The following is a 23,527-nucleotide window of genomic DNA, read 5'->3' as shown; positions in this document are numbered from 1 at the left end:
ATAAACAGCTACAGCAAGGTGACAGCATACAAAATCAACTTACAGAAATCATTAGCTTTTCTATACACCAACAATGGACAAACTGAGAAAGAATATATGGAAACAATTCCATTTACAATAGCCTCAAAAAAGACCAAATACCTAGGAGTAAATTTAACAAAGGATGTGAATGATCTCTACAAGGAGAACTACAAACCCCCGAAGAAAGAAATCGAGGAAGACTACAGAAGGTGGAGAGATCTCCCATGCTCATGGATTAGTAGAATCAACATAGTAAAAATGGCAAAAATACCAAAGAAATACCCAAAGCAATCTATATGTTTAATAAAATTCCCATAAAAATCCCAATGACTTTCATCACAGAGATAGAAAAATCAGCCCTAAAGTTCATTTGGAAACACAAGAGACTGAGAATAGCCAAGGCAATACTCAGTAAAAAGAGCAATGCAGGAAGTGTCACAATACCTGACTTCAAACTATACTACAAAGCAATAGCAATAAAAACAGCATGGTATTGCCACAAAAACAAATATGAAGACCAGTGGAACGGAATAGAGGACCCAGATATGAATCCACACAGCTATGCCCACCTTATTTTTTACAAAGGCGCTAAAAATATATGATGGAGAAAAAACAGCCTCTTCAACAAATGCTGTTGGGAAAAGTGGTTATCCATCTGCAAAAAACTGAAACTAGATCCATGTTTATCACCCTGTACTAGTATCAACTCAAAATGGATCAAGGATCTAAATATCAGATCTGAAACTCTGAAGTTAGTACAGGAAAGAGCAGGAAACACTCTAGAAGCAATAGGTATAGGCAAGGACTTCCTCAATACAACCCCAGCAGTCCAGCAACTAAGAGAAAGGATGGACAAATGGGACTTCATAAAACTAAAAAGCTTCTGTACAACAAAAGAAATGGTCTCCAAACTGAAGAGACCACCCACAGAGTAGGAAAAAACATTTGCCAGCTATACATCAGACAAAGGACTGATCACCAAAATATACAGGGAACTTAAGAAACTAAACTCTCCTCAAATCAATGAACCAATAAAGAAATGGGCAACTGAACTAAACAGAACTTTTTCAAAGGAAGAAATTCAGATGGCCAAAAAACACATGAAAAAATGCTCATCATCTCTGGCCATAAAGGAAATGCAAATCAAAACCACACTAAGATTCCACCTCACCTGTTAGACTAACCATCATCAAAAACACCACTAATAACAGGTGTTGGCGAGGATGTGGGGAAAAAGGAACCCTCGTACACTGCTGGTGGGAATGCAAGCCAGTGAAACCACTCTGGAAAAAAATTTGGAGGTTTCTTAAAAATCTAAACACTGACCTGCCATATGATCCAGCAATTCCACTTAAAGTGACAGAGGTCAATATGAGAAGGGGATCAAGAACTAGAGAAAAGATCAGGTAGAGATGAATCAACTTGGGATGTAACACACTTGTTCATGGAAGCAATGGTAGGACTTTCTCTGTATAGCTGTCCTTAACTAGCAAAAATGCTTTGTCTTTCTTATTATTGCTTATGTCTTCTCTTCAATAAAATTAGAGATAAGGGCAGAACAGATTCTGCCTGGAAGTGAGGGAGGGTAGGGGGAGAGGGAGAGGCGGGGGTAGGGGGGAGAAATGACCCAAACAATGTATGTACATATGAATAAATGAATAAAAAAAAAGAAAAAAAAAGAGCTCAAGTAAAACAAAACACAAGGGATTCTGTGTTTACTTTTGCAACTGTTATCCTGTTGCATACACACCTTAGAAGCAGCCAGGTAAGTTGCTGAATCTTCACCATTTAAGAGGAATTTTCCTTGGGGCAACTCATCTAAAATAACTGGGGACAATAAAAGGTCACAATGGTGGTGCTGCTGTTGTGAGACCATGAACCTTAAAATTGTAATCTGGGCCCTTGGAGGACTCCATGTTTCTAAGGCAGGACCTCCAGGTGACCAATAAACTGGACCGTTGCTGGTTTGAATTACGTCACCCACAGCTCCTGTCCACTACCTGATAAGGCATGACTGAGTTTGCAGAATTTACTGGAACACTGGCACTGTTCACTGGCCTCATTAGGAAGTTATTCTGCAGTGACGAAGGTTGGCTTCCCAGGGACATGATGTCACACAAGCCACTCAGGAGCACACAGCAACGAGGACACGGGCTGCATGTGCACCTGCTATTTATAACTAGCTTGCTCAACGGCTGCATGATGAGATCAGATCTGCTGGGGAATGCTAGTAACCACTGGATCCTTCTGGAGGCTACAGTTGTTACGGGGTTGGCAGAGGGCCAAAGGGACAACCCTGGTGCTGGAGCCTGAGCTCCTATGTGCCACACTCTGTCCTAAACACATGACACAGGACAAGCAATTTATCCCCGACCCTACAAAATGCCAGAGTAAGTAAATTATCGCCAGGTTCACCCAGAATCCACTCCAGGCAGCCTGGGCTCCAAGCCTGTGCGTAGCTGAGAACACACTGACACTGAAACCCCGAAGTCCAATGTCCTTGACACACAGACTGTCCTTTTCACACAGCCCGTCCAACTGTGCTCAGACCAAGCAACCTTTCCTATCCCTCACTGTGATCTGGGTGACCCCTGAACTTTCAGGATCCTTTCAAGAAGGCACCCCATCTTCCTGAGTCCAGTTCTGGAGAGAAAAAGGCCACTCTTTGGCAGGTCTGAGGCCCACCTGTATACTCCTCCTACTGCTGGTACCTGGTCTTTCCTGCAGGGACCTTGGAGCCACCTCCTGGAAGCCCTCATGCAAGCAGAGAGATGGGGAGGAAGACACACATTTGTCCACCCCACCTCCACAAAATGTAGTCTTCCTTATTATTAGGACAAAGGCCACAAACCACTATAGTGACATGCCTGTGACTGTCAGCAATAGAAAAAGCATTTAATATCATGTAAATGGCAACAATTTCAGACATTACGAAATAGTATTTATGCAATAGTACTTTCAGATGTAATTCCTCCAGACCATATTGTTTCATGTATGAATGAGAACTACATGTAGAATTATATAAAAAACCAAACATTGTGAAACTGCCTGTCATCATGATAGCTTCCTTATAATACTATGCGTGGATTTTACTCTATGCATTTTTGACTGAACCTTTTCTAAGAGTTCCATAGGTCCCATTGGGCTGCCAAAGGGGTCACAGCATACAAAACCAACCAAGCAACCAAGCAACAAGTGTAGGCAGGAGATTCCAGACAGGCATGGTTATCCTGGGGCTCACCTCCTCCCTCTTCGGGTCTGGGCTGCTGCAGGGCAGGGCACTAGGGAAGAACACAGAGGCACCTTCTCACGCCTGAGTTGTGCAAGCATGGGCTGTGCCCTGCACCTAGCAGAGAACTTCTGGGGTCCCAGGCGCTCTGAATCCTCAGGGCTCTGTGGCTAAGTTTGCCACAACTCTGTTGTCATGTCCTCCACCCTGGACAGCCAGCCCTGCCTTCTCCTTTCCACAGTCTATGTCTCACAGCTTCTCAACTCTAGGAACTCCTTCCCCAGAGGAGACCCCTCTTGAGAGGGCCTGACAGGGAGAGGTGAGCTGAAGTTCAGCTCCCTCCTGTAGACACCTGACAACCCCCAAATCTCCTACGTATGCACAGTGTGCTGCCCTCCTTCTGTAGCTCTTCACTTCTTTGCTGGGAAGGCTGGAGTCCCAGCCAAGGCTGGGGATGCCCCACTTCTTAGAAAACATCCATGAATTCTGAAAAGTCCCCATGACCCTGCGTGGGGCGGTGGGGGTGGGGAGCAACAGACATGGCAAACACTGTCTCCTGTGAACTCAGGTTCCCTGAACAAGCCACATCTGTGTTCAAGATCTTGCAAATTGAATGATCATCTGGACTTTGTGATTATGCAGAGACGGGATGTCACAGATAAAAAGCCAAATTATCTTAGCCTATCTAAAGATATCCTTAAGAATCATTTATTACCAAGGATATATGTGTCCTAACACCCTGTGACCATTAGATAAGACTTCTGAAATGTACTGTTAAATTTAGCACACCACCAGCCTCCACCAGCCCGAAGGCTCAGACTGTGAAACCTATGAAGTTAGCGCTCTCTCGGCCATAGCCCACCCACCCGAGACCCCCATCAATGTACTGGGCAAATACACTGATTTATGACTTTTCATTTTGTGACTATAAAAGTTCACCTAACCTCTTCCACAGTGGAATATGTTATTCAGGGTAATCTGAATCCATGTTCCCAGGCTGCAGTCACCCATATTTGGCTCAGAACACATTTTCTTTTCTTTCAGGACCCTCCCCTCCAGCAGGGGGGAAGCAAGTCCCCTGTGGACTGATGCCTGGGCTGCACACTCTGCTTTCTCCCTGAGGGAGAAGCTTCCTGGCAAGGGTTGGAGTGGTGTTTGAGGGCCTGGGCCTTTATGGCTGGATGGGAGCCCTGCTCCCAACTGTTGGCTACTCTCCAGATCATGCTGTACTTTGTGTGTGTGTCTCTCTCCATTTTGGAGCTCTAGTTACAAACGTAGAAAACAGGAAAGGTATACTGAGCAGGTCCTTGCATTCCAAGGCTGAGGGAGATGTCCATGGAGAAGTCACCCCTGCTCTGCTTCTGTGGCAGACCCCTCCTCACCAAACTCCCCACTTCAGGGCAGGGTCCCAGGAGCCCTTACTCTCCACACCAACAAGGCCAGGCCCTGCCATCCCAAGCCTTGATAAATGTGTGGAACCAGTGGTGAGCAATGATAGGTTGAAAGACACAGGGCAAAAGCTGAATTTCTTTAGGTTCCAGAAAAGAATTTTACCAGGAAATCATCCAACAGCACCTAAAATGCAACCGTGTCCACTTAGAAAGCTTTAAAAATGCGTGGTCAGCAAAACAACAAATGCTGGTGAGGATGGGGGGGAACAGGAACCTTGTCATGCTGTTGGTGGGAACGTAAATTAGTGCAGCCACCATGGAAATCGGAAAGGAGGTTCCTCAAAAACCTAAAAACAGAACTGCCATGTGATCCAGTCATCCCACTCCTGAGCAGATAGCTGAAGTGATGAATCAGTCCTCGTAGATCAGAGACACCTGCACACCGCTGCAGCACTGGTCCCAATAGCCAAGCTATGGATTCAGTCTGTATGTGCATCAACAGATGAGCACACAAAGGAGATGTGGTCTCTGTACACAAGCTGGAGTATTTCCTCAGCCATAGGAAAGAATGAAACTATGTCTTTTGCCTGAAAACGAAAAGGCGAAATAAGCCATTCTCAGAAAAACAAGAAGCAGGTGTTTTTCCTCACATGTGGAGTGAGATTGGAAGGGACAGTGTTTGGGGGAGGGGTTTACTGGAAGGAGGTGGGGAGAGAAAAGGGAAGGGGGGAACATGATCGAAGAACACTCTATGCACATATGAAAAGGTCATTAATGAAACCCATTTAAAAATCTTGAAGGTGACCAGGAAGCAGTGAAGAGGTCTGGTAGAGACGAACCAGTGTGGGTTGTAATACACAGGTGCATGGAAGCTGTGCTAGGAATCTCTCTGTATCGCTATCTTCATCTCAAACTAGCAAAAACCCTATGTCTTTCTTATTATCTCTTACGTTTTCTCTTCAACAAATTTGGAGAACAAGAGGGCGGAGCAGGGTGGTGGGAGGGGGCCCAAACAGTGTATACACGTGAATAAATGTAAAAACGGTTAAAAGAAAAAGAAATGTTATTTATTTCATTGTCTGTGAAGCTTAACAATTTTATGTTCATAAGATAAAGAGAATTTTTTTGTTTTTAAATTGGCAGCTGGCAGGGCAGCTCCTGCTTGTAATCCCAGCTACTCAGGAGAAGTAAGGAGGACCCCAGTTCCAAGTTGTTCAGGTAAAAGCCTGAGACCCTACCTGAAAAGCAAATTCAAAAGGTTACAGAGGGGCACTGGGGCTGTGGCTTAAGTGGTAGAGCACTTGTCTAGCAAGGGTGGGAGCCTGAATTCAGACTCTAGTACCACTTAAAAAAAAATAAAAATCGCTAGCAGGTTAAAGGAGGGGAGGATCTAAAAAGGGGGATTTGGAAGGGGGCTGATGAGAAACCCAGAGAAGGGTGAATATGACCAAGGTACATGCGTGCATGGGAACATCACAAGGAAACCCCTCACTCTGCACAATTAATATTTGCTGATAAAAATAATTTTAAAAACGTGTTCTCACTGCATTTTTGCCAATATAATTCACATTCCCAAACTCTGGTGAGTATTGGACTAATTCTCATCCACCCTCCTTCCAACACAGTTGCTCCACCTAGCCATCCTCTTTATCAGTCGTACCTGATAAAGTGCTTCCGGTGACCTTGGTGAACTGAGTAGAAGGGACCTTTCTGCGCACGACCCCAAACCCTCTGCCCAGGTGTAGCACTGCACCACGAGGGCAAGGGAGCCCTCTGCCGTTTGTCCTGGACATTGTCGCAGATGCCAGCCACCCGCGGGTGCGCCCCGTTAGCGGAAGTGTGTGGCTCCGGCTGCTCCTAACCCGTCACCGGAAGGTTCTAGTTTGCATCTGGAGCGTGAATCCCCTGCCGCAGGGCGCCCAGGGACACTTCGTGCGGAACTTGCCCCCAGCCTGCAGCAAGTTAGGGCACTCGCGTGGGGAAGTGCGAAACAGGGCGGGCCTCCTCCGCGGGGAACGCACGCTCAAGCACGAGCCTCATGTGAGGAGTCACCTGCAGCCCCACTGGAGCGGCCGGCCTAAAAAAGGCGCTTCCTGTCCCGGGGAGAATGACTCAGTTTCCCGGTGACTCAGCCCGCGGGGTACGGGGCGGGACGCGCCGCTATTTCGGGGCCGGGATGGCGGAGACGCACGGCTCGGAGAGTGCGATTGTACGTGGATCGGTGGGAGCCGCCCCCGCGCCGAGGCTGAGGCTGCGGGACGGGGTGTGGGGCCGCCTCTCCCCGCCGGCCGGGGCGCGCGCCTGGCTCCTCCCCCGACCCCGCGCACCGCACCGAGCGCGCGTCCCGGCTCCCACCCCACCCCGCGCACCGCACCGAGCGCGCGCCCCGGCTCCCACCCCACCTCGCGCACCGCACCGAGCGCGCGCCTCGGCTCCTCCCCACCCACCCCGTGAACACCGCACCGAGCGCGCGCCTGGCTCCTCCCCCGACCCCGCGCACCGCACCGAGCGCGCGCCCCGGCCCCTCCCCACCCACCCCGTGAACACCGCACCGAGCGCGCCCCGGCTCCCACCCCACCCCGCGCACCGCACCGAGCACACGCCCTGGCTCCCACCCCATCCCGCGCACCGCACCGAGCACACGCCCCGGCTCCTCCCCACCCACCCCGTGAACACCGCACCGAGCGCGCCCCGGAGACCGCGTCCTCGCGCCAGCGGGTCCAGCATCTGCAGGGCTGGAAACCAAACGCACATGCTTCACCAGCCAATTCCGGTTCCCTGCTCTGGGCTTGCAAATCCAAGATGAAAAAAGAAAAACATATATATTGATTTCTTCTTATTCATATGCTTTTGATTTTCATTCAGAAGTGATTATGGCGGGTTATGTTTGGGGAAGGAAAACAAAGCGTGCGGTGTGTGTGTTTTGGCCTTGGTTCTTCCAGTGTTTCAATAGTACCGGAATAACCAACAAAAGGAATTTAGATCAGAAGGCGTCCGATCACTGCCCTAAGAACGATCCCCATGCCTTTTGGCTCCTTTTGCATGGAGACTGTTTGTAGAAACATGCTGGTGACTTTTAGTAGTGGTAATCACGCATGGAATTCAGAAGAACAGACTTTTGGACCAGAAGCAAATGATCCCTGTACAATACCAGGTTGCTTTCCAGCTCTGTTATCACAAAACTATTTGGGCAACAATAGATAGGTTGTAAAGAAAAAAGGTTAAGTGGCGATTGTTCTGAGTGGTAGGGGTCAGTGTCCTGGGGCTGGGCTGCACAGAAGGGCAGGGTTTGAGGGACTGAGTTCCCAGACCCCACCTCCTGCTTGGTCTGTGCATGGAGGAACCACCTCCCTCCAGGACTTGCCTCCCCTCTGTGCCATGCTGGGTCCATGTGTCCACATGTGTGGAGGTGAAAAGGAGAGCCCAGAAGGCACGGTTCGCACGATGGACCCATGACGAAAGGGCCTTGCAGTCAGAATCAAAAACGTATTTTGAGAAGAGCTGGCTGCATTACCAGGTGAATAATTCCAGGACTTCAGATTGAACGTGAGCTCTTTTCTGGATCATTTTGGAGCTGGACAGGAAGTCTGCATGTTCAGAAGCAGGAAGCTAGTTGAGGCAGCACCTTGAACAATGGAGCCCAGGCAGGTACATTCATTTTCCACAAGTTGCTGTAGAAGATTGCAACACGTTTTTCCTATTTAGTGTATTTAAAAGACATTGACACCTTGCTGGCATGATTTGGGTGTGATCTGGAAGAGGGAGGAGAAAGGGGACTTGAAAGTTCAACTCTGCTGCAAAGTGGCTATCCTTCTGGACCCCAGTTGTTCGGTATTATTCAGTATTCTCTGTGTATGTATCTCACGCTCCCGCATGCTGCTGAACCTAAAAGAGAGTGGGTTTACTACTTGACTCCTCCCAGGTGTCAGGAGAAATGCCTCGTGATCCCAGGAGACACTGAATAAACCTTAGACAGATGGATGACCTCCACTGTATGTATAATTTTTCTTTTCTCAAACTAACGGGAAAACATGGGGTACTCAGAAAAGCATAACTAAGATGATCAAAGTGCAGGTAAGGAGCTATTTAGAACATCATTTGGAAACCTCTCTTATCTCTGGAACTGCAGAAGATAGAAATTACAAAAAGTAGGATCATGACAAAATCCCAAATACCTAAAGTTCCTCTAGGGAACACTTTTAATATTGCAGCCAGTTTATCTTAAATTCCATAAAATGAAATGCCTTTTTTGCATTTTGGGAATTAAGGTTAGGGAAAGTTTACCATTCAGGTAGAAATAAGGTTGAACATGGACTCACACAAAAATGATTAGGACAAATGTGTGAAAGGTGCAGAAAAAGAAAAGGAAAATAATCCACTGGTATAAACCCTTCCCAGAAGGGCCTGTGCAGTTGGACATTGCATCCCCGGGTCTGACTCGGGTGAAGGAAGAGTTACTGTGTGCATGTGTGCATTTAATCTCATCTCTCTTTTAATCCACAAGGCAACAAACATTCTGAAGTGCGCAACTGCAGAGATTTTATTTGTAACCCAACCCTCAACCCCACCTCTAGCCATTGTATATTTTCAGGTCTGCATCCTCATTTTGCACATGTGACAAGTTATTTTTCTTCCACAACAACATTTTTATTTTTTCAGAAAGGGGACTTGATATTATTCATTTTCATTTCTCCTGTACCTACCCAAGAAAATGAAAAATGGTAAGCACGTGGAATGAAGATATGGATGGAATAGATGGATGGTTGGATGGGTGGGCAGATGGGTGGATGGATGGATGGGTGAGTAGAATGGATAGATGGATGGATGATGGGTAGGTAGGGGCTGGATGGGTGGAATGGATAGATGAGTGAATGGAGGGGTAGGTGGGTGGAATGGGTAGATGGATGGGTGATGGGTGGATGGTGGGGTAAATGGGCGGATGAATGGGTAAGTGAATGATGGATGGATGGCAGGATCAGATGGAAGGAAAGAGCAAATGAGCCAGCATGGTGGTATAGGCCTGTAATCTCAACTGTTTAGTAGGATCACAGTTCAAGGCCAGCTCAAGCAAAAGTTAGTGAGACTATCTCAAAAATAAGCTGAACATGGAAGTGAATGCCTATGGTCCCAGTTACTCTGGAGGCAGAGGTAGGAGGTTCATAGTCCAAGGTTATTGGTCAAAATCACCCTATATGAAAAAATGAACTAAAAACAAAAGGACGGGGGGATGGCTCAAAGTGGGGTAGAACACTTGCTTAGCAAGTGCAAGGCCTGGAGTTCAACCTCCAGTACAACCACCGCACAAAAAATAAATAAAGAGTAGCTATAAGGATATACGAATGGATGGTGAGTGCAGCCAAACAGAGTTTTCTTCTTCTGTCCACTCTTTCTGGTCTATGATTCTGGTTTGGAAGGGTAGCAAATACAAATGACCCAAGTAATGCACTTCTGCATGGTTTTATACTCTGCCGAATCACAAGTTTGTCGGTAGCAGGGTCGGAGTCTGAGTTGCCCAGTTCCCCAAGTACGACACAACGGATCTGGGATCAAATATTATGAGACTGGAGAGACTGAGCATCTCAACTCAAGGATTTGAGAGTTCTGCCGTGAAAATGACGGTGCGCCAAAAGAACTCAGGTCGATGTGTGCATTTGCAGTAGTCAGCTGTAATTAACAGGTGCACAGCAAGAGAATCAGCCTATGGTGATTCAGACAGAAAACCCTGGCACGGTGGTTAACCCAATCAGTAACTTACAACGCATTCAAGCATCAGAGAGGGTAAAGATTTCCAAAAGGGCAAAGTTCCCTCTTCTATACATCGCCAGCCACTTAAAATCCTCAGAACTAGTCTTCTGTATGCTCTCCCTACTGCAGTGATTGTGCCAGCCTGCTTCTCCCACTGAGTCATGGAATAGCCAGTCGTGGACTCTCAAAGGAAATGGTAGCAGACTGCTGTTTTGGGTGTGGTCTGTCCCTTAGGGGTTCACCTGCTGGATGTTTGGCCCCCAAATGTGGTAGTGTTAAGTGGTGGTAGATCCTCAAAGAGGTGGGGCCTAGCCAGAGGTAAGTTGTTCACGTGGGTCTCCCTCAGAGGGGATAATGCTGGTCTCATGGAGTGAGTTAACTTCTGCAGGAATAGGTTGTTACAGAAAGAACCATTCTGACCTGAATCTCTCTAGCTTCCTGTCTCACTCTGTGACCTCTTGCTGTCCCACACACTCTGGCTGTGGGGCTATCTGTCATGATAATTAAGCAGAGGCACTCACCAGAGTCTGGCAAATGAGGCAGCTGATCTTGCACTCATCGCCTCTGAAAGTGAGTTAAATACACTTCTCTTTAAAAGCATCCTTCGCCACATGACAGATCTGTCTGAATAGCACTACAAGAAAGTGACCAGACATTGGAACCACAGACCTCACAAAGTAAAGTGGAGCCTGCAGCCTGGAGCCTAACCCAATCACTGGCTGGCCAAAGTCCCAAATATCAATATTTTCCATAGGAGAAAGACAGAAACCTGCAGATTCAAAAAGTTCAAAAAGCCCGATTCATACCCAGACATGTCGTAATTAATTGTCTGAAAACCGAAGACAGTAAGAAATCTTTAAATTAGCCACAGAATAGCACATTCCTTGTAGGGGAACAAAGACCTGAATGTCTTGAGTTTATTATCAGAGACTATGGAGGCCAGAAGGAAGGAACGTGAATGACAATTAGGAAATGCTGAAAGAACCAAACTGTCAGACGTTTACATCCTTCAGGAAAGGTGAACTAAGACATTTTCAGTTGCTGGAAAGCTAAAAGAATGTATTACCAACAGCCCGATCTTAAAGGAATTGCTAACGGAAGTTCCTCAGACATAAAGGAAGTTATAGGACAAGGGAACTTGGAACACCAGGAACAGAGGAAGGAAAAAGACATGGGAGCTGTGTGGGTGAAATAATAGGGTATTCTGCTCTTGTTTTAAAATGTCAATAGATTAAAAAATACAAGTTAAAATGGCTTAAAATGTAATATAACAAAAAAGAGCTAGAAAGGAAAAATAAGAATCAGCGGTAGCAAACACAAACTAAATAAAAGTCAGACGTAAACCTAAATATGCCAATAAAGCAAACATAAACAGGATATAAACACACTGATTAAAGGACAAAGATTGCCAGAGTGTACTTTAAAAACATGATACAACATATGTTGTCTGCAAGAATCTCTCTTCAAATATAATGATGTGGGTAGGATAAAAGAGAAAAAATGGAAAAGACATAGCACACAGACATCAATCACAAGAAAGAGTGGCTATATTAAAATCAGGCAAAGTAGATTTCAGAGAAAAAAAATAGCCTGAACAGCCACAAAGAGGCTCATGGCGTAATGACAAGAGTCTGCTCACCAAGAAGACATAAGAAACTATGTGCACCCCTACTGACAAAGCTTAAAAACAGACAAGGCAAGAACCGTTCCATCTGAAAGAAGAAATTTAAAAATCCCACCTCAGTAAATGGGAGAATTAGTAGACAGAAATAAAGAAGGATACAACAGAATTGAAAATTGACTAACTTTCAGAGATAGTCTCGCCAACCCGAACAGAATCCATATTCTTCCATTCTTCACCAACAAAGATCGTGCCCAAAGTTAAAAAAGAAACCTGAGCCTAATTGAGATACATTGTAAGCACAGATGCAAATGTCACCAGAAAACTCCCTGTACAGCTAATGTATGCTAATAAAAAAGAAAAAATATACAATGTGTAAAAAAATAAAAAGCATCAAGATGACGTTAAAAAAGAAACCTTAACAAATGTAAGATCATCATTATGTGTTCCATCACTATAATAAAATTAAACCAGCTCTCAGAAACAGAACTGAAACAAGAAAATCTAGAAACTCTTAGATTAAGCAATACATGTCCAAATAAACCCAAAGAAATCTCAAGGAAATTAAAAATGACTTTGAACTGAATTAAAATGGAAATACAAAATAACAAAACTGATGAGATGAAATTAATCAATGTATAGAGGAGAATATGTAACACCCAATGCTTCTGTTAAAAAAAAGAAGGTCTCAGCTATCTGAGGTTCACCTTTGAGAAGCTAGCAAAAGAAAGAACAAAATTAACCCAAAGTAAGAACATGAGGGAAATGATAAAGACAAAAAAAAAAAAAAAGAAGAAGAAATCAACAAAAAAAGACTTTTTTGGTGTTTTGAGACAGTCTCACTGGGTAGCCCAGGCTGGCTTTGAACTTGGGATCCTCCTGCCCCAATCTCCTAAGTACTGGATTGTGAGTGTACCACCACTCCTGGCAAATTAGTGAAACTGAAAACAGAAACACAGTAGAAAAAAATCCATGAACCCAAAAGCTGGTTCTGTGAAAATACTGGTAATACTGTGAAACTTCTCGTGAGTTGGACAAGGAAAGGGATGGAGAGGCAAACTGTCATTATTGGGAATGAAAGAAAGGCTTCCCAGGCAAAAAGCTACCATGGGGATTCCAGGAACACCCTCACAACCTGAATCTGCCAATCAAGTATGGACTGCTGTCAAACTCACCCAGGATCAAATTGAGAGCCTGAATGATCCTGTGACTACCGAAACACTGAATCTACAATCAAAAACCTTCCAAAAAAAGAAATTTACAGGCCCAGATGATCTCCTTGGCAAATTCTACTGAACATTTAAAGAAGAAATGGCAGCAGCTCTGCTTGGTCTCTTCCAGAAAATAGGAGCAGAAACATATGTAACTCATTTTTGGTAAGTGACATTATTTGATATAAAACAAGACCAAGATGATACAAGAAAAGAAAAATAAAGTTTCCCTCACTAACATGGGCACAAAATCCTAAAAAAATATATTAGCAAATAGAATCTTCCATTTAGAAGAAAAATTTACTGTGACCAATGGACTTTATCCTGGAAACACAGAACTGGTCCAATCTTTGGCTGCCAATCACTGTTATCTGCCATATTAACAGTCTAAAGAGGAAAACGCATAAAGTATGCAGTTGAAGCAGAAAAGACATTTGACAACATCCTGTTGACCTCCACTCAAGGTCAATACTCACAGCAAAAAATGCATTCATTTAAAAAAAATCGCTACAACTAATATCATACTTAATGCTTTTTCCTTAAGATCCAGAACAAGGAAGGGATAGTCACACCTACTAGTCCTTACAACATTGTGTTGGAAGTGCTAGCCAACACAAAGAGGCAAGAAAAATATAGGTGGGGTGAGTGGGCTATGGAAAGGAAGAAATAAAACTGTCGCTATTTATAGACAACATGACTGGCTATGTAGAAAAATCTTAATGAGAGTACAGAACCATCCTCGGGAAGCTATAGAGTTAACTTAGCAAACTCATAGAATACAGGGTCAGCATACGAAGAAAATCCATCACTTTCCTATAGACGGGGCACGGAAAAATGGGAGTCAAATTTAAAAGATAATACCATCTCAAAAATGATTCACTATAAATCTAAGGAAAGAGATCCAGAATCTGTGTCTAAAAACCATACAATGATTAAAGCCCAAAGGTATCACTGGATAAAAGGCACAACACATTTACAGAAGATTCAGTAAAGATAACAACTCCCCTCAGACCTCAGGATGACTTAAAGCAACGCCAATCAAAGTCCCCAGGATTTGTTTCACAGGTATTGGCAAACTGAATCTCAAATTTATAATCCAAAGAAATTAGAATAGTTAAGCCAGTTTTGAAAAAGCAGGAGAAAACACACAAACTGCTTTTCTGATATACTTTAAAGATAAATTAATCAAGGTGGCCTTGTATTGGTAAAGACAGTCACATACACATTACTAAGAGTCTAAAAAAAACCTACACAAAGTATGGACAATTAAGTTTTACAAAGACCCAAAGTCAACTCAATGGAGAAGGGGTAGTCTCTTTCACTGTCACAAAATGGAAAGTAGCAACCCTTATTTCAATCATCACGCATAATTAAAAATTGAACAGCCAGCTGCAATAGCACAGGCCTATAATCCCTGCATGCAGGTTAGGCAAGAACATAGTTGGAGGCCTACACTTAATAAAAGGGTCCTGAGACAACTGGAGAGTCACAAGAAAAGGCCAGGAGTCAGTTGCCAGGTTGGGGATGTCCAAGAGTGTCATGACACATTAAGAGCTTGGGGATTTTTGGTCCTATGTGCTGAGCTGATTATGGCCACACGAATTACATATGCTGTAATTCATAGAAGTCTACATCAAAACAAGTCAATGTTGTTATCAGTTAATTTAAAAACACGCGAATGGCTTTTAGATAACAGACACAAGTGCACAGGAGCTCAATGTTGGGATCCAAGTTTTCATTATGCTTTTCCTTGTTCTTGTCTAGGTATACCAATTATAGATAAATAATTGTGACAAATCAGCTTTACGCAAAGAAACAAAAGGCTCTACTGATGACTGGACTGTCCCTCGCTCTTCTCCTACACAGTAAGGAAAGCGAAATAACCTCGGTTCTGTTAGAAACGAGCAGACATGACTGCCATCCCCATCCCGCACTACAGGCTCACTCCATCCTGTTCCATCCTCACGCTTTGACGGGCTCAAGTGTAACTCCACTTCAGCCTTGCTACTGCTCTGCTGGACGAATTACAAAGCACATTTTGATAACTCGAGCTTCTTTGCCAGTGCTCAGTAACCCACACGTCCCCTGTGGACTGTATCTTGATCCAGTGAAACCTGAAGCTTACATCACCAGGAAAAGTGTGCATCTCTCTCCTTCACTACTTGTAGTGTCAGAAAATCTAGCCCTTGGCTCCAGAGCCCCCCAGTGCAGAACTGGACTCCCTGTCCTAAGGCTTCATGGGTTCCCTTGTGATGACAGGATATGTGAGCTAGTCACGTGTTTGTCTTGTGTCTAGCCAGTTCCTGGAAGGTGCTAAGCCCTCAGCGGACAAGCAATGGTGTGTGTGTGCAGGGACAGACAGATGATGGCTGACTGGACAAACAGATGGAAGGAGCAAGGGAGGGACTGATGGGGGCCTTGAAGGAGGAAGCCTTTGTAGTAATCACCTCTCGTTGGGAGGAAGTACAAAATAAAAATGATCTAAGTTAGGCAAGGATTTCAAATTTATTGGCAGCGTGGCAGTAACTTCGAATGCTTTTGTGGCAATACTAGCAACAAATTCATAAAAGCTTAATTTTTATACAAATAGTTTTATTACAAATTTGAATTCTTACGAAATACACATTTAAAGAAATTACATAAAAGGCCTTAGTAGTCTTAAAAACGTTTTGGAGACTTTTAGCGGAAGGTCGTTTCAAGCATAGTGGTCCGAATCTGCCCTCCTGCGATCCATCTGTTCCCTGCTGGAGCCTGTGACACAGCTCACAAGAAGCCTAGGAGGTGGCAGCATGTGTTTATGGGTAAAAATACTGATATTTTGACTCAATAGAGCTGTTTTTCCAAGCAGCTCCAATGAAGAATGAGGAAAACTAATGAAGGCCTTTAAAATGTTGTTTTGAAGTCAAGTCATTCAGTTTGTGGTTAGTGTTTAAAACCCTGAAAATATTTAATACAGAATAAAAACAGTAAGCTCCAAGTACACGTTTCACTGTTGTAGACACCATAGTTGTGAACCTGGGTTCGGCTTTGGCAACGCATCGCTTTTCTTTGGAAGTGAACAGGAAAGCTGCTGTTTCTAGTGTTTAAAACTATGTTAAAAGACACCACAGTCTTTGAAAGAGAAATACTTCTACGTAAGCTTTAGTTTAACAGTGGAACTTACACTAGAACTTGACCTGCCTAATTGCGGACATCTATATAAATTACTAAAATATATATATATTTAATTTCTGACTGTTTTTGGACCATCTTTATTCCACAGGAAATCCGGGCGTTCTGCAAGAGCGACTGTGTGTACCGCGCAGAGCAGAGCGATGCAAACCTATGCTTGGGGCTGGAGACAGGGCTACTGAGTCCGGAATTCCTTTTGGAGGAATTTTTACATCACTCTCATTTGCACAGACTGAGGGACCTGGATTTGGAAACACTAGACAGTGAATAAACAGACATTCATATCTGGGGTGAAGAACTTGTGGGTTACGATACAAAGGATGATATGGGAGTCAGGCTGAGTGGAAGACACCACGCACCGCTAGCACCTTTGGTTTTCTGATGGAGTTCTCGCTTCACACATTAGTGCACTGGATTATAGAACGTATTTAGATTTTATTTCATCAAAAGTGCCACTATGGAAAGCTTATTGTTGTCTTTTTTTTCTCCTTCAGCAAGTAGAGGCCAATGAAGCAGGGTGTGTTAGTTACGCAAATTCCTATAAGGCACTTTATGGTTTTCATATTGGACAGTGAGGTACACAGGATATATTTCTAGGGTTCATTGCTGTTAAAAATAAAAAGAAGGAGGAGTAGCACCATGTTGTGACGGTAGCTGGGCGTCGGGCTTCGTTACGTTCTTCTCATGCAGACTTGACAGCGGCTGACGTGGGTGCGCAGCTCCCCTGCCTTCAAGGTGGACGGTGTGGGCTTCCTGAAACACAGCACAAGCAAACCCTTGCATCGTATCCGTGTGCGTCAGACGTGCACACTCCTGTCCTGCTCAGAATCTCTAAGGGACCAGATTTGCACTGGCACTCGATCAGCCCCAACCTGATGACAACCACCAAACACCTTCCACCTGCAAACCGAGCAGGCACACGCTGAGGCCCAGTGCATGGTTCCATGGTACACAGAGCACAGTGTACCCATCCATGGCAACCAATGCACAAGAGAGTTAGGGCCCAGCTGAAGTCACTTAGAGGTGACTCCAAGGTTTAGACCTTCTCCCACTGTGCCATGCTGAACCTTGTACTGCAATTAACTTTTTGCCTTTTCAACTAGACTAGAAATTCCACCAGGGTATGAGGGGATTATTCCCTGCAATTGTTGGATAAAGTGAAGGATGACAAATCCAGAATAATTAACTACACCTCAGAATACTTCGATGATGATGGAGGATTTGTAGGCAGATGGTCCGAGGTGAGGCTAGTACCCCCACTTGTCTCCATCCCAGACAGCCTATCTTATCTTGATACTGGAAAGGGGAAATCGAACTACATCTGGTACTGATCAAATCCTGCTAGCAGTACATTAGCCACATGTGAGAGTCTCCTGTCCTAAAGTTCAGGCTGCTTACTTTAGCAAATCCCAACGGAGATTCTTGTGCCCCCAAATTAATTATTGAAATTAGTGGGCTCTTTCCTAATTTTGTTTGAGAAGGCACTTTAGTTTATTATACCAAGCTGCTGGTTCAAAAAATCCCATAATGACCTATCAACCCTGCAGTGGCAGCTCCAGTAGTAGGGCCTGATAGACGTGAGCTCATTTCAGGAGCTCAGTCATGTTCTCTCGGTGGGGGTGATGTCAAGTGTCCAAACACCTGTTGCAAGCGACCCGGTAGCATGTAACACATGGGTGATCTAAGCTGGAAAGAGATGGGATCAAAGCAGAGTTCCACAGAACTATCTCCCACAGGGCTCATCTGCAGGGCTGAGAAGCACGTGCTTACAGACGAGTGTAAGGAGTTGCCCCAGCCCGTCAGCCTCCTGCATCTGCACCAGCTGGGGAAGGATAAAGGACAGAGAATTTGTGACATGCTCCTATCCGTTAGGGACTTCAACAACGTCAGCTACCAAGGGCAGTTGTTTCAAAGGTGAATCTTGTGACTATGAAGGGGGGAGAAGATCTTCCCTATGAACTTCGTCTGGTTTGTAATGAAAGGAATGTTTTTTCATACAGGTGTTGAGATGCTTATGTACGTCCTGTCCAGCTCTACAAAAGCCATGACTGAACGTGGTTGCCTGTCTCATTGATTGTTAAATATGTGACGTCTTAAACATGCTCTGTTTGAAGATTTCAGTTGCTTTAAGTACATTTTCATACATCTATCTACACAGATTTTCTTTCCCGGTTCTTCAATAAGTGGAAGAAGTAAGGCTTTGAAAAGTCACCTTGTTACACGAGGATGAGGCATTGCTAACAATCACATCTCAGCTACCTGTGAGACTTGGCATTGGGAGGTGTCATGGGTCACAGAGGACCAAACTAAAGACCGCAGGGCCTCCAAATGAGGGTAGCGACTCACTTGAACATCTCGCTCCTCTCTATGGTGGCGAGCCAAAAGCTGTAAGCATTTGCATAGTAATTACAGGTCCCACGGCCATGGCATTCGATGAATGGAGCACTTCTAAACTCTTCCAGGCAGGACCCAGGGGACGCAAGGGCTTGGCCAGAACCTTCGGCACCAGCGCTGGTGTGCTGTGGAACAGATGTGAGGCATGTCAGAGGTTCCCTCCCCAAAGACCAGGAGAATCGGGGTGTTCTCCACAAAGCTGTAAGCTGCAGCCCTATGGGGTCTCCATGGAACACACTCTGTGCCCAAACACCCACCCGACACCCCGATGGCTGACCAGCCAGCCCTGCTGTCCCCACTAGGGCTTGCAGTAGTCCACACAGTGCCAGAAATCAGCTATCAGCTCCTCACCAAGCAGGACAGGACAGCCAGCTTTATTAGAAAATAGTCACTCAAACAGCACGGCTAATGTTCTCATGGATTGGTGTGTGACATGGTGTGAAGGTGGAACTGAGCCTACCAAGAACCATAGTGACCCTAGTGTAGGATGGCTCACCATGGCAAATTCAGAGCAACCCTGATCTTACCAGCTCAGCACTTGTATAAAATCAGTACTTTCCAGTGAGGCAACACAGTAAAATAAGCATCAATGAGCAGCTCGCACAGGTGATACGCTCCCCTTTTAATCGGCTTTTCTGGGGTGGAGATGCTGTTTAACATCCTTGGCAGCTGGGTGACAGGATCACAGTCCTCACTGCCCAGGATGGACCTTGATACCAACCTGGGAATCTTCTTGTGGGGCCACTGCCAGCTGCCCCTCCCTGCCTCAAGCTCTTTGCTTTCTAGTTTGAGTGTGTTAATGAAACGTGTGTCTTGTGCAAGCTGTTCTCTTTTTCCCCAAAAGGCCTTGACTGGAGGGGCTGGTCAGGCTGCAGGGGCTGGTCTCCCAATGCAAGAAGGACAATAGCTAGCGCTGGAGATCCCATTGTCTCCAAGTTCAGTCCAGGCTCCAAGGCCAGGTGAAGAGGAGATACCTAAGCAGCATGATCCAGAGAGTTTGGGAAGCACAGAGGAGCTAATGGAGTGGGTGTGAGTGGAGGAGTCTCTGTGGAAATACAGTTTCTCAAACACTCACCATCACGAAGGAGTAGCCAATCCACAGCGAGGACCACCCATTGGGGCACTGCGGAATCTGAATGGTCTGACTGTGCACTGCCATCACCATGGCAGGCGCCTCGCACACGGCACACCTGGAAGGGACAGAACAGGTCCTCAGCACAGAGGCGGATGCAGGATGGACCACGCAGCGTGCATCCACACCTTGTCTACTATTTGAACTCAGTCTCCTAGTTCGACTCCTTGACTCCAGGGATGACACTGCACAGTGGCTCTGAGCCTTCCTGCTGGACTGCACTCCAGACTAAATTAAAGCCACACAGTGTTCTAAGACCTCCTTGAGCAAGGGAGCCCTGAATGGTGGGAAATGCTGTGACCAAAAAAAAAAAAAAAAAAAAAATTAACACCAGCAGCAAAATAATTACATTCAAGTCACAACGTGAGCAGAGCATTGACCAGGCTGCTAAATGAGTATAAATGGTGTCAATAATTACACCTCGTTCTCTGGAACGTTTGCAAAACGGGTGGGAAGTGGATAGGCAGCTGAATTAGTCATAGTCACTCCATGTTCTCTGTGTGTGTGTGTGTGTGTGTGTGTGTGTGTGAGAGGGAGAGGGAGAGAGAGAGAGAGAGAGAGAGAGAGAGAGAGAGATTGCCTACTTTATTCACACAAATGCAGATGACTTAAAAGGTTGTTAAATACTAGTTGCTGAGTTGGCCTTGTTTGTCTGCCGCCATCTGCCTCCCAGACACAAGAAGCAGAATTGCCTCAGGAAAGTGTTCTATTTCCCAGGCTGCCTTGGTGCTAGGGGGGCTTCAAGTGACCAGGGAGAGAGTGGTCCTGCCCTTTGAAAGGGTGGCCATGGAGCACCACCATCAGCATGGCACACACCTCGCACATGGTGCACCTTGAAGGGACAGAGCAGGTGCTCAACATGGAGGAGGAGGTAGGACAGAACATCAATCCATTAAAATTCAGGTGGTCTCATTCCCCATGCTATCTGAAGAAACTACGGCCATGGTTAGTGTCAAAGCCATGCCAGACTTGGTTCTCCTCACTTCAGGCCCATGGTCCTTCCACTTAACAGAGTAAACATTCACAATTAAACACTGCCCTGCCACCAGGAGTAAGGAAGCGCTGCACTCAGAACAAAGGACTCCATGTTGGTGTTTCTAAAATAAAATATTTTATTTTCTAAAATAAAGCTTTTGGACCTTCCCAAGGGGAAGACCTCAGAAGGAACCTGTAAGTCCTGAGATACTGTAGGAAATGCCTAAATTAAAGTAACCATGGAAACCTACATGCTCAGTCACAGTGAGAAAGGGGCCGTGTCACTGCAGAAGGGAATTAGAGACACACGCAGCTGAGGAATCACAGAAGTGAGCTGGGTGGTCCCTTCAGGTGGCTTTTCTACGGGTCCCATAACAGGGACACGGAAACCCTGCAGTGTAGAGTCCTGGGACACATAAACAACTTGGAATCTTGTTTGTGCTCACAGAACCAGGGGTGTCCTGTGTCCGCAGAGAAAAGTGTGTCTAAGACACTTTCTCTGGACCTGTTTTTGGAACATCATCAGCAAATGACAGGACCCCATGTTTTCAACAAAATCAAGGCCAATGTCAATATCATCACGGAAGTAAATGAGAAACATAAGTGAGTGAATGATCATTTTCTACCTGTTGTCCAAGGGAAGCTAAAAGAAAAAAGCACAAAGGTGTTAGTTCTCCTTCTAGCACATCAGTGGTCTGGGCAGGAAAAGGGTGCAGATGGACAGTTGGTGGATACTCAGTGCATGTGTGAAACGCTGTGTGCATTCTGACAAGGAGAGCATTGGAAGTGCAACAAAATATTTTCCAGCTTAAGACCTGTAAGACAGGGTTTCTGAGAGCTCAAAGAAAAAAAAAAAAATCAAAGAAAGCTCTCAGGAGCCCTTTCAACACAAGGCAACAGAATGCCTGCGATTCTCCCGCACAGCAGTTGGTTCCTGGGTACAGCCCTTTTAGTAAAACCAATCTATTAGGGCCTACCTGCCACCAAACTGCAGCCCTACAAACAGGAGGGCCCAGGAAGTGACAGGATGGGAGGGTTGATGGCCAGGGTCCCACTGCAGCCAGCCTGGGGCAGCTGACGCTCAGTGCCCTCTCCTTTTCCCTCAGGACACAGGGCGCCTCAGACAAAGGGAGGGGATGCTGCTGAGTGAGCATAGCCCCAGTTTTGCAGGACAAACATGATGGTGGTGACAGACGCACCACTGTCTAAAAATGCTGAAAGTCACCAATCTGTGCACTTAGAAACATCTAAGAGGATACGTTTTATGCTAAATTGTAGCATTTCACAATAATTAAAATAGTTAATTTTTAAAAACTTCATAGGACCAGGAATGATTAACCAAAAAATAAAAAAAAAGTCTCCAAAGGCTTTTTAGGAAGGTCATTTTTTAAAAAGAACCAAAAGATTGAGAGGCGCTCTCCTAAAACTTGCAGGAGAACCCAGCTATGGGCCCCAGAACGTAAAATGCAAATTCGGTTTTACTCTCACCATGGTTTTGCACTACGAGTTTTTTTAAGACAGAAAATGTGGCGTCAATTAGTCTTTCTGGCTAATTTTCCTAGTGCCAGACTCAGAAATCACAATGGATAAACTGGCAATGGACTGACTTGTCGGCAATGCTTTGGAGACAAAAGAAGGCACAGAAATCACATTTGCCCAGGCCCCAGGAGGCTTTTCTTCCGCTTTCTTTTTTGCCGTGGTCTCACCTGCTGATGAACGGCCGGATGCTGTCCCCAGTGATGGGCGCCATGCTCATCGGCATGGGCTCGGGGGTGGACAGCCAGTAGGAGTAGTCGTTGCGGGAGGCGAAGTTGCACACGTTGTTGATGTTGCAGAACAGGAAAGGCATTGTGCTGAATTTGCGCAGGCAGCTGCCGGCCGTGCCTGCACACGGAGGGACAGTCACCCATAACCCACCACAACACAAGGGGGCGCTGCCGGCCACGCCGACTTCTTGGGCTCCACATTCAAATGGAATTCTTAGCAATTAAACGTAAAGTGACCAGGCAAAGAAGAACCACGGGAGTATCACGCAGGGCGTTTTGGATAAGAGGAAACACGTCCATTTTACCAGTAGGGAGAAGCCTTTCCTAGAACTGAATTCCAGAAGGAATCCCCTTGGTTACAGTGGCTTTTCGGAAGACGCAGAGTAACCCTGCGTAGCTGTTTGCGTGTTCTAACCTCAGCCAGTGACCTCATCACAGAACTGCACATAACAGTTTGGAGCAGAGGAGGATAATGTGTAGCTTTCTGCTGACCCAGACTAACAGGGACAGGGCACAGATGTCGAAAATTCGGTGGAGATAGCAAAGTTGCGTTTCTAAAAGAGGCTACCCTATTTTAAGACTATTAGTGCAAACTTAAATGTGCATTCCAGGGACCTTGGCTCCACTTGATAAGTGGAAGACAGGATCCAAAGTTTTATTAATTTAAATATTTTCAAGGAAAATGTCTGATCTTTTCACTTTTCTCAGTCCTTCCATTTCCTGCCTTCCTCCGGGTGGTATGGCAGCTGTTGAACTGGTCATTTATTTGTGAGGACGGAGGGAAACAGAGCCACTGCCCCCCTGGCACACCACACCAGTGGCCGCAGAGTTGAGGACGGCAGGTGCCACGCTGGGCAGTGCATCCACCACT

General features: G+C 45.5%; 1 protein-coding gene across 1 annotated transcript in view; it reads right to left on the bottom strand.

Moving 5' to 3' along the window:
- Positions 1 to 15,700: 15,700 nt before the first annotated feature.
- Col4a1 (collagen type IV alpha 1 chain) overlaps positions 15,701 to 23,527 on the bottom strand; it is a 126,935-nt gene continuing 119,108 nt past the window's right edge. Inside the window, exons 49-52 of the mRNA XM_020165777.2 lie at positions 22,597 to 22,774; positions 19,859 to 19,973; positions 18,736 to 18,908; positions 15,701 to 17,142 (exon numbers count right to left, since the gene is read on the bottom strand). Of these exons, the coding sequence (XP_020021366.1) occupies positions 17,061 to 17,142; positions 18,736 to 18,908; positions 19,859 to 19,973; positions 22,597 to 22,774 (548 nt within the window). The 3' untranslated portion in view covers positions 15,701 to 17,060. The remainder of the gene's footprint in view (positions 17,143 to 18,735; positions 18,909 to 19,858; positions 19,974 to 22,596; positions 22,775 to 23,527) is intronic.

Source organism: Castor canadensis, chromosome 10, assembly GCF_047511655.1.
Source record: "Castor canadensis chromosome 10, mCasCan1.hap1v2, whole genome shotgun sequence".
Classification (NCBI taxonomy): domain Eukaryota; kingdom Metazoa; phylum Chordata; class Mammalia; order Rodentia; family Castoridae; genus Castor; species Castor canadensis.
The sequence above is the reverse complement of the archived record's forward strand: the minus strand, read 5'-3'. Positions and strand labels throughout refer to the sequence as shown.